The sequence below is a fragment of the Gracilinanus agilis genome, chromosome 2 (genome assembly GCF_016433145.1).
Source record: "Gracilinanus agilis isolate LMUSP501 chromosome 2, AgileGrace, whole genome shotgun sequence".
Lineage (NCBI taxonomy): Eukaryota > Metazoa > Chordata > Mammalia > Didelphimorphia > Didelphidae > Gracilinanus > Gracilinanus agilis.
In genome coordinates, this window is record NC_058131.1 from 536469944 (window position 1) to 536486367 (window position 16424).

A 16424-nucleotide genomic window follows, 5' to 3' on the forward strand; every position below is an offset into this window, starting at 1 on the left:
TCTGAGTTCTCATCTATTCATTCCGAATGCTTTTTTAAAAACATACTTTATTTTCCTCAATTACATGTAAAAACAAATTTTAATATATTTTTTTAAAATTTTGAGTTCCAAATGCTTTCTTTCCCTCTTTCCCCTTTCTCCTTCCTTCTTCCCTCCATCCCTCCCTCCTTGACAAAGTAAGCAATATGATTGTACATGTGTAATCATGTAAAACAATTTTCCTTATTAGTCATTTTCTGTAAGAGAACTCCAAAAAAAAAGATTAAAAAGCAATTTTTAAAATGAATAAAGTGAAATATAGTAAGTTTTGGTCTTCATTTAAATCTTCATGTGTTCCTTCTCTAGAGACTAATGATATTTTTCATCATGAGTCTTTGGGTCTTGGATCACTATATTGCTGAGAATAGTTAGACCATTCATCCAACAATATTATTACTCTGTATCAGTTCATTTAAGTCTTTCCAGATTTTTCTGAAATTCTCCTGCTCCTCATTTCTTACAACATAATAGTATTCCATAATAATCACATACCACAACTTGTTCAACCATTCCCCAGTTGATGGATATCCCCTCAATTTCCAGTTCTTTGCTACTACAGAAAGAGCTGCTGTAAATATTTTTGAACATATTGGCCCTTTTCCTTTTTTAAAAAAATCTCTTTGGGATGCAGACCTTGGAGTAGTATTGCTAGTTCAAAGAGTATGCAGTTTTAAAGCCCTTTGGGCATAGATCTGTATTGTTCTCCAGAATATTTGGATCCATTCACAACTCCCCTGAATGCATTAGTGTTCCAGTTTTCCCACATCTTCTCCAACATTTATCATTTTTCTTTTCAATCATATTGACCAATCTGATATGGGTGAGATGGTTCCTCAGAGTTGTTTTAATTTACATGTCTCTAATCAAGAGTAATTCATCCATTAGTTAATTTGATAGCCACGCCTAGAGACAGGATGTCTTAGGTTCAAATGTGACCTCAGACACTTACTACCTGTGTGACCCTAGACAAGTCACTGTTATATTGAATCTCTGGGATTTATCACTTTACCCCTATTTCCTATCCCTTACTGCTCTTCTGCCTTGAAACCAACACACTGAATTGATTCTAAGACAAAAAGTAAGGGTTAAAAAAAAAATTTAGAGCATTTTTTCAAGTGACTATAGATAGCTTTGATTTCTTCATCTGAGAACTGCCTGTGCATATGCTTTGACCATTTATCAATTGGAGAATTACTTTTATTCTTATAAATTTGGCTCAGTTCTCTATATATTAACTTGCTTTAAATTTTTCCCCAGCTTTCTGTTTTCCTTCTAATTTGGTTGTACTGTTTTTGTTTGTGCAAAAGTTTTTTAATTTAACAAAATAAAAATATTCATTTTACATCCTATAATGCTCTATCTTTTGGTCATAAATTTTTCCCTTATCGTAGCTCAGAAATTATTCCATATAAATCATATGCCCATGTTGACTTTGTCTTGTAATCAGTGTGAGATGTTAATCTATACCCAGTCTCTGACATACTATTTTCCAGTTTTTCCAACAGTTTTTGTCAAATAGTTCTTTTAACTCTTACTTTCTGTCTTAGAATCAATACTGTATATCAGTTCCAGGGAAGAAGATTGGTAAGGGTTAGACAATTGAAGCCAAGTGACTTGGCCCAGGGTCACACATCTAGGAAGGATCTGAGGCCAGATTTGAAGCCAGGACTTCCCATCTTCAGACCTTGCTTTCTATCCACTGAGCCGCCTAGCTGCCCCTCAGCTAGTGAGTTCTTATCCCAAAAGTTTGGATCTTTGAATTTATCAAAAACTAAATTACTAATGGTCAGTTATTAGATATTTTGTACCTGATCTATTCCACTGATCTTATCAATCACTATTTCTTGGCCAGTATCAGAATGTTTTGATGTTCAGAATGCTTTTTTAAAGCACCTGTTTTTGGTGTAATAATTTGCACGGAGGAAGAAAAACAGTCTAAGACATAATACTTCCTTTCTTAGGCTCATAAAACAGTAATCTTAGTTATGAATTGTGCAATGGGAGCCTAGAACTGAGATGATGGGTGAAGATTAGAATTGGCTCTTGAAGAAAGGTTAAGGGGTGGGACTATCAATGATTTATCAGCTCACCTTTGAAAGGTGGTGTTTAAAAATGGTTGGTGGACTAGATGGCTTTTAAAGCCCCTTTTTAGTTCTGTCTGTATTCCTAAGGCAGTCACTTTGCAAAACCTTCTGGGATTTAGTTAGTGAGAATTCAGATATGTAGGCCAGGTACCACTGTTGTATCAAGGAAAAGCAGAGCCTGTGTCTTCTTTGTCAAGAGTGCTATAGATTTCTAAATTTTAGGCTATGATTGTGCAACTCAGGCTTAGTCTATTGCAAAAGTATTTCACATAAAGAACACTGAAGTTAAGTAACTTTGCAAAGCTTGAGATTCATGTTTGTTTGTTTTTTAAATTTTGATCACCAGAGCTAGATCATGGTATTTGTATGTTCCGAGATAAGGTCTATAAACTACCTCTTCTCACTAGAAGATTGGGGCCTTGACTATTATTACATGGACAACTTGATTTATTTCAATAAATGCCCCGTAGCATGGAGAATATAAATTTATGCTTCTAAAATATATGTACTCATCATTTTCCCTCAAAAATACATTTAAATTAAAATTGTCCTTTGCCATTCCTTTCTACCTCCTAATATGTGCTGTACCCCTTAGGCCCTCATCCTGGCTTGTGGATCTCTTCTATCCCATACCCTGATGTTCACAATGGGAATTTTGGAAATGTATATATTTTAAACTTAAGGAAAAAACCTGTAGTTTCTGGATATATCTAAAATAACAACAGGTAGTTAATTGCCTTAATATGAAAGGATTTGTGTGATATATTATATTGTTAGTCCTTCAATTCCTGAATTGTTTTCAGCTTTCTGCTCTTAAACATTTTGTTTCAATTGAGAGGGTAAGATATATCATCAGGAAGAATACAGTTTAGCTGTAACATTGCTAGTCCTCAGTAAGATCCTGTCATATCAGCTTAATAGGCCACTTGGTTATTTTGAATAAAGCTGCCAGATTTATTTTCTCCTTTCTCTCTAGATTGGAACTTCTTGGGAAATCATATAAATATACAGCAGCTAATATGGCTTTTATGTTATTTCTAATGCAAGTTGCTGAGGAGAATCAAAATGGATATGAGCTACTTTGTGTTGAATGACTAAACCCAAAGAATAGGCATTAATCCTTTGATGTCAACTTGGAAGGAAGACATCAGTGGTCTGCCTCAGGGATCTATGCTTGGTCCCATGTGATTTAACATTTTTGTCAGTGACTTGTATAAAGGCATAGATGGCATTCTAATCATTTTTGCAAATGATTCAAAGCTAGTGGGAAAAGGTGGAAGAGCTAACATTATTGGATGACATATTCAGGATTTGAAAAGATCTTGACAGGTTAAAATATTAGGCCCAATCAGGCCAGATTAAATTTGAGGGATAAATATAAAATCTTATGTTTTAGGGTTAGAAAAGTCAGTATTACAAGTAAAAGTTGGGGGTTAGATAGCAGTTTGTCTCAAAAAGATCTAGAGATTGTATTAATCAGCATTGTGATATGGAAGCCAAGGAGGCAAATGTAATCTCTTAGGTATAGTATCTGGTCTTTCATAGGTGATGGCCCTCTTATCCTCTGTCCTGGTCAGACTTATCTGTAGGCTTGTGTTCAATTCTTGTTCTTTTCACATTTCAGGAAAGACATTGACAGTCTAGCAACTGTCCAGAGGAGGGCAGCCACCATGGTGAAGGACTTTGACTCCATCTAGCATTAGAAAGAACTGATTTTGGGAGGGCAGCTGGGTGGCTCAGTGGATTGAGAGCTAGGCCTAGAGACAGGAGGTCCTAGGTTCAAATCTGGCCTCAGACACTTCCTAGCTGTGTGACCCTGGACAGGTCACTTAACACCCATTGCCTAGCCCTTACCACTCTTCTGCCTTAGACCAATACACAGTATGGATTCTAAGATGGAAGGTAAGAGAAGGGAAGAACTAACTGGTTCGGGGATAGGGGGTATTCTGCCTAGAAAAGAGATCACTTAAAAGTGGAGCTGTTTTCAAGTATTTGAAGGGTTGTCATGTAACAGAGGGATTAGATTTGTTCTGCTTGAAACCAGGAGGAAATAGGAGGAACAAAGTTTCAGAAAAGAAAATTTGGATTCAATATAAGGAACTATTTCCAGACAGAACTATACACAAATGGAAGGGGCTGTCTCAGAAGGTGGTGGATTTTCTTTTGGGAATTCTTCAAGAAAAGGCTGGATAACCACTTTCTGAGTATAATGGGGAGGGAATCTTTATTCATGTTTTGAATTACTTCCAACAATAAAATAGAAATACATTTTTGACCTTCTTTTGTTCAGTCGTTTTTCAGTTGTGTTGACTCTTCATGACCCCAGTTTGGGTTTTCTTGGCAAAGCTACTGGAGTGGTTTGCCATTTCCTTCTCCAGCTAATTTTACAGATGAGGAAACTGAGGCAAACAGGCTTCTGTGACTTGCCCAAGGTCACATAATTAGTAAGTGTCTGAGACCAGATTTGAACTCAGGAAGTTGAGTCTTCCTTATTCTAGACCTAGCACACTCTCCACTAAGCCATCTACCTTCCCTGATTAGATCACTTTCTACCCTGGCACCAGTTTGTTTATTTATTTATTTATTTGTAGGTTGTTGATTTTTTAAAAAAAATTTTTATTTTAAATATTTTCCTATAATTAACATGTTTCATGGTCTTTCCCTCTCCCCCAATTCCCCCTAACCCTCCTTAGCCGACACACAATTCCACTGGGTTTTACATGTATCATTAAGACCTAATTCCATATTATTTATTGATAGTTGGACTAGAGTTATCGTTTAGTGTCTACATCCCCAATAATATCCCCATCAACCCATGTGTTCAAGCAGTTGTTTTTCTTTGTGTTTGTCCTCCCACAGTTCTTCCTCTGAATGTGGCTAGTTTTCTTTCTTGTAAGTCCTTCAGCCTGGCACCAGTTTAAAAGAGGGACTAGAGTAGTAGGAGCTTCTTGTCTCTGATTCCTTCTGAAGGAGAGGTGAACATCGGTAGAAGGGTGAGAAGAAAACTTTTTTTTGAAGTTCTAAAGGGAGAATAAAATTGATCATGGAGTTATGCAGTGGTCAGAATGTTTGCATTCCTCTATAGACTCTGAAGACATACCCAAGATGATAATAGCAATAGTTAATATTTAACATATTGCTTTAAGGTTTGCAAAATGCCTTATGTATATTATCACATTTGATCTTCACAAAAATCCTGTGAAGTTATTGTAACCCCATTAGGATGAGGAGAAACTGAAAGTAAGATATAAGTAGTTCTCTCTGAGTTACATAACCAGTAAGTATCTAAAGTAGTGTTAGAGCTAAAATCTCCCTGACTTTTAAGCCCCATACTCTACCCACTATGTCACCTGTTTATTATATTTACTGACTTAACTGTATAGTCAACCTAGGCCATTCTGGAGTTAATTATCTGGGTCCTCTGCTTGAATACCTTCTCTTTTAGTCATTCCCACTATTGTCTATAATGATGTTATATTTATATATCACTTTGCAGTTTTCAAATAACTTTCTCATGTTCCATTTGATTATCACATAACCTTGTAAGATAAGCAAAGCAGGTATTATCCCTATATCACAGAGGAGGAAACTGAGGCCTAGAAGTTCAAGTAACTTTTGCAGGTCACTTGGCTAATAAATAAAAGAGCCAGAATTAAAAATCTGACTTAGTACTGTGAATTCTTCATGGTACCTCTTACCATTAGTGGTGTCTGTCCATATACAGAAATAGTTCATAGTTGAAAAGAATGTGCTAATTAGTGCATCAAAGAATTTATCTCAGATGTACCCCTTTCTTATCAGGCAGATCATTCCAAATGTGTGTAACATTTTGTGCAAATATGTTTTTATAATGTTAATATTATTTTCTGCCTCTTGAAATGCCACGTTAAAATTAAAAAAAATTAATTTTAGATACCATATTAATTTAATGGAGAGAAAAAAAAACTTCAATACCATTGCAGTGGCTCATCTTTCTAAAGAAATGTAATTAAGGAAATTTGTAGAGTTCTAAATTGTTTTCCTTTTAAAAGTATTTCTTAGAATGTCTGAAATCAGTAATGTTATTTTGTAGGATAGATCCGTGATCCTGTTATCTAGAATGGCTGTTTTATTCTTAAATGCAAAAAGTGGCCAGGTCTTCCTTTATGCGTAGTATTTTTAATACAGCATCCATTTATCTTTTTTATGACCATTCATCTATGTATGACCAAAAAGACTTTGAAAATAATACCTTTTTTCTTTTAATTTTTAGAAACCTATGGAGTTTAAGGAAGCAATGGATTTCAGTGGAACGTATCACTGAAGAATTTTGTGACTGAAGTTCTAAAATGGTAAAGGTTCAACAGTGTGTGGTGTCTAACAAGTTACCTAGGAAGAGGCCATATATTTGTAATATCTGCTTTAAGCATTTTGAAACACCATCAAAATTAGCCAGACATTATCTTATTCACACTGGTCAAAAGCCATTTGAATGCCATGTGTGTCATAAAACTTTTAGGCAACTAGTTCATCTGGAAAGACATCAACTAACTCACAAGCTGCCATTTAAATGCAGTATTTGTCAGCGACACTTTAAAAATCTAATAACCTTCTTGAAACATCAGCAGCTCCACAATGAAACTTACCAGAATGATGTTAAGCAAGTCAAAAGATTGGTGGAAACCAAACAAGAAAAGCCAACTTATGGGATATACCGTTCTTTTTCAACAGAAGAGAAGTGGGTATTACACTCGTCCTCCAAGTCAGATCATGTGTATGGCACTGCAAGGAGGAGAAAGAAAATCCATGCATGTGATACCTGCAGCAAGATGTTTCCATCACGCTCAAAGCTGGAAAGGCATTTACTTATTCATACTGGCCAGAAACCTTTTAAGTGTTCTCTTTGCAGTAAATCGTTTAGACAGTCAACTCATTTGAAAATCCATCAGTTAACACATACAGAAGAGAGACCTTTTCAGTGTTGTTTTTGTCAAAAGGGATTTAAGATTCAGAGCAAACTTCTAAAGCATAAACAAATTCATACGAGAAAAAAGAATTTTCAGACTATTTCCTTCAAGAAAAAGAGTCCAGAGCCACGCTCAGTACCAATTAAACTAAATTTAAAGCAGGATGGTTTTGAAAATGGTGACACACAGGAACCAGAGGGGAATGCTCCATTTGATGTTGACTCTATTTATATTGTTCCTTTTCAATGTCCAGAATGTGAGCAGTGTTTTGAATCAGAGCAGATTCTCAGTGTACACAAATGTTTGCATGTTGGAGATGGTAAAAGTACAAAAAGCATCAAAAGAAACCACAACTACAAAACTAATGTTAAAGGTAAAGTTTTAAGTAAGCTTAGGCGTCCTGGGGATAAGCAGTTAGATGCCTTTCGGTCTGACAAAAAGAAATTTAAAACTAGGTTCTTGAAAAATCGTGATCTTCTGGGGGAACAAAGCTCTGATCAGAATGCCTCACCTAAAACATTTAAGACTCCTCATGGCAAATTTGGGTCTTATAAGAAAGTTAGTAGCAGTAAAAAGAAAAGGCACTTGCCATTTTCCTGGCAAAAGCAACTGCAGAGCCCTAGTGCAGAAATCAATTTGAAAGGTACTATTAATAGTGAAGGTATTTTAAATGTAGATGATTCCATGAATAACGACCTAATTTATGGTCCATCTGGTGAGGAATTCTTTGATGATCCAGAAGCGCTTCAGCGTGCTCTTTCAGCTCCCACTGACAATATGCATACAAGACATAAAATGTGTCCATGTGACAAATGTGAGAAGGTCTTTCCTTCAATATCCAAACTTCAAAGACACTATCTAATTCACACTGGACAGAGACCTTTTGGCTGTAACGTTTGTGGGAAGTCGTTTAGACAGTCAGCTCACTTAAAAAGGCATAAGCTAACTCATATTGAAAAAATCCCTTTTAAGAGACCTATTTACCAAGTAGAATTTGAAAATTTAAACAAACTTTTCACTCATCAAGGAGATAATTCTCAGTTGATGGGTTATTCTGAAGGTTCTGATACTCAAGAATATAAGATGACTGACTCAAGTGAAATATCAGAATTCAAAGTTAGTACAGAATCAGGGGATTTCATTCTTGTCACCCATGGTAGAAACATGCAGCCCTATCTATCTAAGAAACTACTGGAGACAGAGCAGAGGCATTATAGCCGTTACCACGGCTATTCAGGAAGTAGTGAGAAGAATGAAGGCCTGCTTTACCAGTGTAGCGTTTGTTTTAAAAGTTTCAGGTCTCCATCCAAACTTGAAAGACACTACTTAATACATGCAGGACAGAAGCCATTTGAATGTTCGGTGTGTGGCAAAACTTTTAGACAGGCACCCCACTGGAAGAGACACCAGCTTACTCATTTCAAAGAACGACCATAGCAAAAAATGGTTGTCTTAAATTTGGACATATGACTGATGGAGTTGCCAACATAATTGGTGCTAGGCAGACCACTGGCAGTATCCCTGGAGATTTTGTTTTTAAAGTCTGTTGTATTTGGAATGTGTAATTATCAGTGGGTCTACTTTAGCTGAAAGGCAGGGACTATGTCTTATTCATCTTTGTATGCATGCCTTTCAGCACCTAGCATAGTGCCTTGCATATACCAGGCCTCAAGTGTTTGTTGAATTGAATGGAATTAATTGAGTGAATTAATATGCAATTGCTTGTCATGCATGGTAAGGTCATAGGATGAGAAAATAGTAAATATATTGTTTGAGTATCTACTCACTTTTTTAAAAAAAAGATACTTGAGTGTCCAGTGTTTTATTTTGATGTTGCAAATATATGTGGTGGAAATATTAAAAGTATTATTGAAAATCACAATATGAAATTCATTTTAGTGGGATTATTCCTTACAGTGTGCCATCTCTTTACATGTACACAAAAATCCAAGAAGGAGAAGATGGTCCCCACCTGGAAGTAGTAAACAGTTCCCACTGTAGTCCCTTTGTATTCCATATGACCTAAAAGTATAACTGACATTTATATAGTGCTTTATGGTTACAAAGTGCTTTAGATAGAGCATGCATTTGATTCCCACAACACTGTTGAGGTAGGTTCTGCAGGCATTACCTCCTATTTTTAGATAAGGAAAGACTCTGCAAAATCAAGTGATTTTGCCTATGGCCTTTTGTGTAGTTAGAATGCACCTGGGCTGAAAATCAGATCTTTTGACCATCATTGTACATTTACTACTTAGTTTTCATGGCAGAATTCCGTAGTTGAATTTTTTTTATGATAATTATTGGAAGTAAAAATAAATAAATTCTTATAGCAACATTCTAGTTGTTCATTTAACCTCTTTAAACCCTAGATTTCTTCAGAAAGAGGGAATAGTAAATGTTTATTGAACTGAATTAACTATAGTAATACTGCATTTCTTCTCAGGAGATAGAGGCAGATTTTTTCCATCACTTGCTTTGGTCTAAGTCTAGGAGTTCTTAATCTTTATTGTGTCATGGACCCCACTGACAGTCTAGTGAGCTAAAACCCCTTTCTCAGAATAATATTTTTAAATGCATAAAATAAAATACATAGATTTGTGAAAGAAACCAGTTATATTGAAATGTAGTTCCCAAAACATTAAGAAAGCAGATTTTCAGACCCCAAGTTAGGAATCCCTGATCTAGGTAAAGCTTATGCTTTTAAAATGCTTTTGAAAAGTGATAAAGTGACTAGGCTTTACCCCTGCCGTGTTCAGTTGCCAGGTCATGAGTGTTCCATAGCTTCCTTAATCTTTCTGACAGTGGCGACCAGATTCTCATTCTAAAAACAAAATAAAATGCATCATCCCACTCTATGGTTAACTCCTAGAGAGGGCTACCAAAAGTGCTTATTTGTAGATCAATGGCCTGTCCCTGAGCCCAGTCTCCCTCATGCTGGAGTTTCTTTTCATAAAACTGTCAACTGCTTTCCTTGTAGTAGTGCCAGAACATATCAACATCTGGTTGTTTTGTATCTAGTTTTTGCTATTTTATCTTCTATCTAATACCTCTTGCAAAATTCTTATGTTAGATAATATATTGGTCCTAATCCTTTCTTAAACAGTTATGCAAGCATCATGTTAAATTTGAAGGCAGATGTGATTTGGAGTTAAGGGAAGCCAGTCTTTTGAGTGACTGGTTAAGTCTTTTAACCTCTCTGGGTATCACTTTACTCACCTGGAAGATGAACCAGGGTTGAAATAAATGAACTTTAAGGTCTTGTAACTCTAAATCTATAATCTTTTGTATTTAGTGATTATTCCTGTTGATGAGATGCTCATTAGAGGAGTGCAGCACTCAATTTATGAAGCAAAACTCATGATTTGGAAAACGTTAGTAACATGAAGATGCAAAGGCAGCATGGTGAAAAATTTCTTTTTGGATTTAAGGATCTAATCCTTTTTGGACTAAGGATTTCTGGTAAATAAAGGTAAAACACAGAGGTAGCATGGATTAGGGGATTGAGAGCTGGGTTTACAGAAAGGAAGACCTGGGATTAAATTCTAGGTCTGCCATTTACTAGCTGTGTGATTGGGCAAATTATTTAACCTCTGTGCCTCAGGCAATTTCTTAGAAATCAGGTTTCAGAGAAAGGTTGGTGTCTACTTTGGTAGACTCAGTTAAAGTCAGTGGTATTCTTTAAAGGAAAGAGCCAGCATATTGAAATGATGGAATAAAACAACAGGTGAGTACATATAGGACACTTAAACACTTTAAGAGGTTCATTTCTTTTTTTTTTTTTTAAAGAGGTTCGTTTTTGAAAAGGAATTCAGAAAAATGAAGAATGAAAAATTTTGTGCCCAATTTTGAGAGAAGCCCTATTTGTTTTTTGTCTTAATATTTACAAAAAAACCTACATATACACAAGTAAGAATTTGCCTTTTATGCAATTTGTTTAAATAAAAACAAGTAAGTCAGGGACCTATTATATGCTAAAAAAATCTGACAGTTTCTTTAAATATTGAATTCTGCTGATACAGTTAAAATTATTTCATTTGTTAATAATTTGGTTTGCACAGAACTTTAGAGGTTAGTTACATACATATACAACATAAAGCATTAACTGTTTAATTTTGTCTGAATTTAAAGGAAGTAATGAATTTTCTCTAGACCTTTTAAAAAGAATTATGGTTTTTATTTGCATTGATATAGCTTGTTGGTTAAGTTTGGTTTGAATGAAATTTGTCTACCAAATCACATAGAGAAAATCAGACCAGCATTATGTGTTTGAGTTTTTTGTTTTTTAATGAGTGAAGCTCTACTTACCTGTAAATGTTATTATTTAAATACTTTTTCTGACCATTTTTTGAGTTGCAAAAATTTTAAAAGTTGTCGAAGTAGAACTTTGAAGTACTTGTAACAGATCATCTATTTGTGTTGTACACTTTATGTGGAGATTTTAGAAATGTGACTAAACTACATAAATCTTATTTTAATAAGATTAAGCATAGATGTCAAATAACTGATGGACTGCTGCATGCTAGAATCGACTGTTTTTTGGTTTCTGAGAAGAATAAACTTCATAAAACTCTTTAAAGAGTACTGGAGCTTTTTTTTTTAATTGTCATGTACTAAGTTGATAAATTGGGAGTCACACAACTGTTACGTGGAAGTTTGTTGTGGAACCATAGAAATGGAGTTGGTTTTTGTAAAACTAGTTGAACCCAAGAAAAGTAAAAAAGTGGGACTTTGTTCTTGATGATTTCCCCAAATTATAGAGAATTAGAAAATATATCAGTTTATACAAACATTATTTTCTAGAAGTCAACACAAACTTCATAAATCCCCCAAATATTAGCCTTTTCTCTGTCATGGGCCTTGAATTCTCTGTGAAATATAACATTTTACAGCTCCTTTCCTCCCTTCCTGTTCTCCTTTTTCTTGAGTACATATATGGTGAGATTTGAATCTAGTTTGTCATCAGCCAAGTTCCCTACCTGGAAACCCAAGGACCACCATAGAAAGTATAATTGATGAGATTGTTAAGATAGTCCAAGGCAGCAACACTTTACTAAGGAGATTTTTGTTAAGTTGTGCAAATTGAACAGTACCCCTCACATAACTACCACCAATTCCTTTCTATTTTGCAAAATACTGTCTGATCCATCCAATCTTAATTGTTTAGACACAAGCTACATACTTACATTATCACTGCCTGAGCACCCATCCCTTTATCCCTGTTCTTATCAGCCATAGTCCTCTAAAAGATCCATTCCAAACTGGTTCTCCAAACTATTCCCAGAAAACCATATGGAGCAATGGAAAGAGCTCTGAACTCTTAAGTCATAGTACCTGAGTTTGAAGTTCAGTGCTGCCTCTTATTTTTTGTGAGTCCTTGATTATAGGCCCAGCACTGTGACACCTACCTGCCCTCATTCTCCAACTTGAATCTCCTTCAAGTGATTTCAGGGGTTGCTTCTAACAAATCCAAAAGGGTTATTTGTGTCTAATGTCTTATGATTTTCCTTAGCCTTAGGTATCCTATGAGTAATCAATCAACTTTCACTTCAATTCTTTACTCCCAGTTAATACCTATTATGTAAATGTGGCTAGCAACAAAACTCCAAGGCTTTGAGGCAGTTTATTATATGTTATAATTATCTATGCACATATTTCTTCAGAGAAGACTTAAATGTCAAGAGGGTATACACTTTTTTTTATCTAAACTTTCTCTTGTTTAGACTTTGTTTCCTTATCCATCCTGCTTTTCAGTATCTCACGAAGCTTCCTTGTTTAGTCCATTGCCACTATGATCCATATTAGTTCAAGTTCTCATTACTTAAACAAAGTAATAGCCTAATTGTTTTCCCTGCCTTTAATTTCTCCTCATTCCAGTCCGCTGTTGCCAGAGTATGTGGTTTTACGATTATTGTCATAGACATACCCATCACTATTTGATTATAAGCAAGAGTAGGAACTTTGTCATACCCATCATCACCCTTACTTGTCTATCAGTAACTAGACTGACTAAGTCAAGGAACAGTAACTATATACAACTTTTGTATACTCTACTTAAGACTGGTTTATCCATTTGACCCTCAGGTTGTCCTTATAGTTTGCCGTCCTATAGTAGATGAACAAAATTGTGATTAAAGTATGGCATCTGAATTGCAACATTTTAATTAGTAAAATTAAAACTGCAATATTTTTATTAGTAGCATTTCACTGAATTTTCTTTTTATTTTCTTTAGCTAATCTTTAAACTTATGTTAGCATTTGTTATAAAGGGGCTAAACAAGCTGGTAATAGGGTAGCTGGTGGTACCTGTAAGTCTCTTGGACCAGGGAGCTAACAACTTCACAATATGTAGATCTGGGATAGCCGGGGATGTGAGGTCCTTGAATAGAGAGGACCAGTCAGTCTCCCTGCTGCCTGTTCCCTTAAGGTGAGGAGTGAGGAGCCTCTCCCTCCTGGTGAGAAACTGGATGCCAATAGGAAGTGAACCTAGTTCACTTCCTGAGCAAGATGGATGCCTGGTCTAGCCCCTCAGGAAACAAGTCATAATTATCTTGCTTCTCCCCAGTCCCTGGCCCTAGTTGGTGATGTAAATGAATCACTGAAGCTCTCTGAATAAGGCCAAGGGATTTATTAAATACAAGGGTAAAGTGAGGGAAGAGGGTTAAGGTCTGGGAAAGCTGTTGCTATAGGTGAAGGCCATTGCTGGCAGAGGGTCTCAGACGGTAAGATCAGGCTGAGGGAACCAGCCCCTCAGCCAGGGATAAATTCCACTGCCCTGATGTAGAGTGGTCTATCATATTGACAAGTGAGGCTAATGATTTGGTTTAGGGGTGTCCTGCCTGGCTAAGTAAACTAATTTCCCACGTTCCACCTCCCTCTTCCTGGGGCCCAAGGGGGACTACAACGGGATAGCTAATTGTCTGGGTCAGGTCAAGGAAAATCAGAACCCCTAGGGTGGTTCTCCAGGGATTTTTATAGTGCCAGCTCCAACGGTCTCTTAGTGAGACCAGGGACTCACTGGGTCAACATTCTATTCCCCTAACTGCCAGGATTGCCTCAGGTGAATTTGCAAATGCAAGAGAACTTGCACCAATCCTGCTTTACACATTTTAAAAAGCATATTATTGATTAAAAAATGAAGGCAATGGGAAGATGCACAGTGGCTTTTAGCAGTCTTCAGTGAGTTACCAAAGGCAATTTGCATACAATGTGATTAGACTATAGAGGATAAATATGGAGGCAACCTAGTCATGGGGAGGGATATTTCATGTTATCTTGGGTTAGGCCTGACTCAGATCATTCCCCTGATAATTTTGGTTTAATTTTGGAACAAAGAAAGTCAACAATAAAAATGGAATTTACTTAATCATAGCAGAAAAAAGACATTCAACAAGGATGCCCATTAAGAAACCCTTTGGTGAATCAAATTGTGAAACTCCCATTGTGGTCAGCTAGCCAAGCATCTTAAAGTGGCAATTAGGAAGTGATGCATGAGCTCTTACTATCCTCAGCCAACGTTTCAATACCTTTTAAGAAAAAAAAAGCCTAACCTGTAGGGAAGGAGACGTTAAAATATTGCTACTAACACAAATAAATGACTTGGACAGTACCTACAAGTTATGTAAAGAAGAATAAAGCCTCCAGTGTGTTGTATAGAAATTATCAAGCATTTGTTAAGAAAATACAGAAAAGGAGGCTGCTAGATGGCTCAGTGGACTGGGAACCAGGCCTAGAGACTGGAGGTCCTGGGTTCAAATGTGGCCTTAGACACTACCTAGCTGTGTGACTAAGAAAATCACTTACCTGCCATTGCCTAATCTTTACCACTCTTCTGCCTTGAAACCAATACACAGTATTGATTCTAAGTGGAAGGTAAGGGTTTTAAAAAATACAGAAAAGAATCACTAGATAAAGTTGTCAGTAATCTTGAAAGGACAAGAATAGGGGAGAGATGAAATTGGAAAAGGACAACTGTCTTGCTTTTCAATAAAAAAGAAAGGAAGGATGAGTCTACAAACTATATGAGTGCTCAGAATATTGGGGACATTTTAGGAGTATTAAAGCTATTGTTTATAAGGTTCTCAAAAAAGAAGCAGTGATAACAGAACTAACATGGCATCATCAAAAACAAGTCACATTAGACTAATTGTATATTATTTTTTGAATGGAGTTATTAGACCTTGAGATTATGTAATTTCTTAATTTTAGCAAAGCATCTGATAAAGTTTCTCATGCTATTCTTGTGGATCAGATGACAGTACAATTAGGTAGATTTGGAACTGATTGAATAGTCATTGAGGCTTTGATACTACCTTGGAAGGATAATTCCAGTGATACTATCTAGGTGGTAGTTAACAATTTTATTAGTGACTTAAATGAAGACATCAAATACACAGATGACACAAGACTACAAGAGATAACTAATATGTGGGATGAGAAACACAAGATTCTAGAAGTTATTTATTGTATTGATTCTTAAGACAGAAGGTAAAGGTTTTGAAAGAAAATTCTAAAAGTTATTGACTGATCTAAATGTTGGACTTCAAATAAAATAAAACCAAATGGAGATAAACTTACACTTGAATTAAAAAAATCAGCATCATAAGATGGAAGAAGTTATGTAAGTAGTAATTTGTATGAAAAAGATCTGAGAACTTTAGTAGACTGGACCCATTGAGAATAGAAAGCTAAGTTGGGCTCCAAATTGCTTCAGATGTCTTAGCACAACATGCCTACTGCTTCTATTATACTACTTCTCAACATAGACCATTTACTCACTATCTTAGTGTCTTTTTAACATATTGGCTCTTTCCCCCCTTTGAATAATAATAATCTGACAACTTTGTGTTCCCTGCTTAGAGAAAATGGAGTCCAATGCAGCTTGGCCACATAACATTCTCTGTAAAAGAACATCACTCTTCCAAGCTTCTGAGAATTGGAAAAATCTAGTGTTAGAACCCATATTATTTCTTTCTCTATATTTCCATGAATATTTTTGTTAAAGGACCTTTTTCCTTTTTCTTGATCTTTTTTGAGTATAAGATGTGATATAGTTAGGTCAAAGGGCATGCATAATGTAGTATATTCTTATGTATAATTCTAAACTGCTTTCCAGAATGGTTAAATCCATTCAAAAACCCACTAAGAGACCTTTAACTTGCCTGTTTTTCATGACCCTGCCAACATTTCTTGTTTTCCTTTCATACCCATCTTTGCCAATTCAATGGTTTTGAGGTAGAACCTTAGAATGGATTTAATTTGTATTTAATTATTAATGATTTAGAATATTTTTTCATATAGCTAAGGTAGCTGGGATTTCTTTTCTTAAGGACTGCCTATTCATATTTGTTAGACC

General features: G+C 35.8%; 1 protein-coding gene across 1 annotated transcript; it reads left to right on the plus strand.

Moving 5' to 3' along the window:
- The first annotated feature begins 6451 nt into the window (after window positions 1-6451).
- On the plus strand, window positions 6452-8941 carry ZNF770 (zinc finger protein 770). The gene has a single exon (XM_044662221.1). The coding sequence runs from the start codon at window positions 6452-6454 to the stop codon at window positions 8504-8506; it is 2055 nt and encodes a 684-aa protein (XP_044518156.1). The 3' UTR covers window positions 8507-8941.
- The last annotated feature ends 7483 nt before the right edge of the window (window positions 8942-16424 follow it).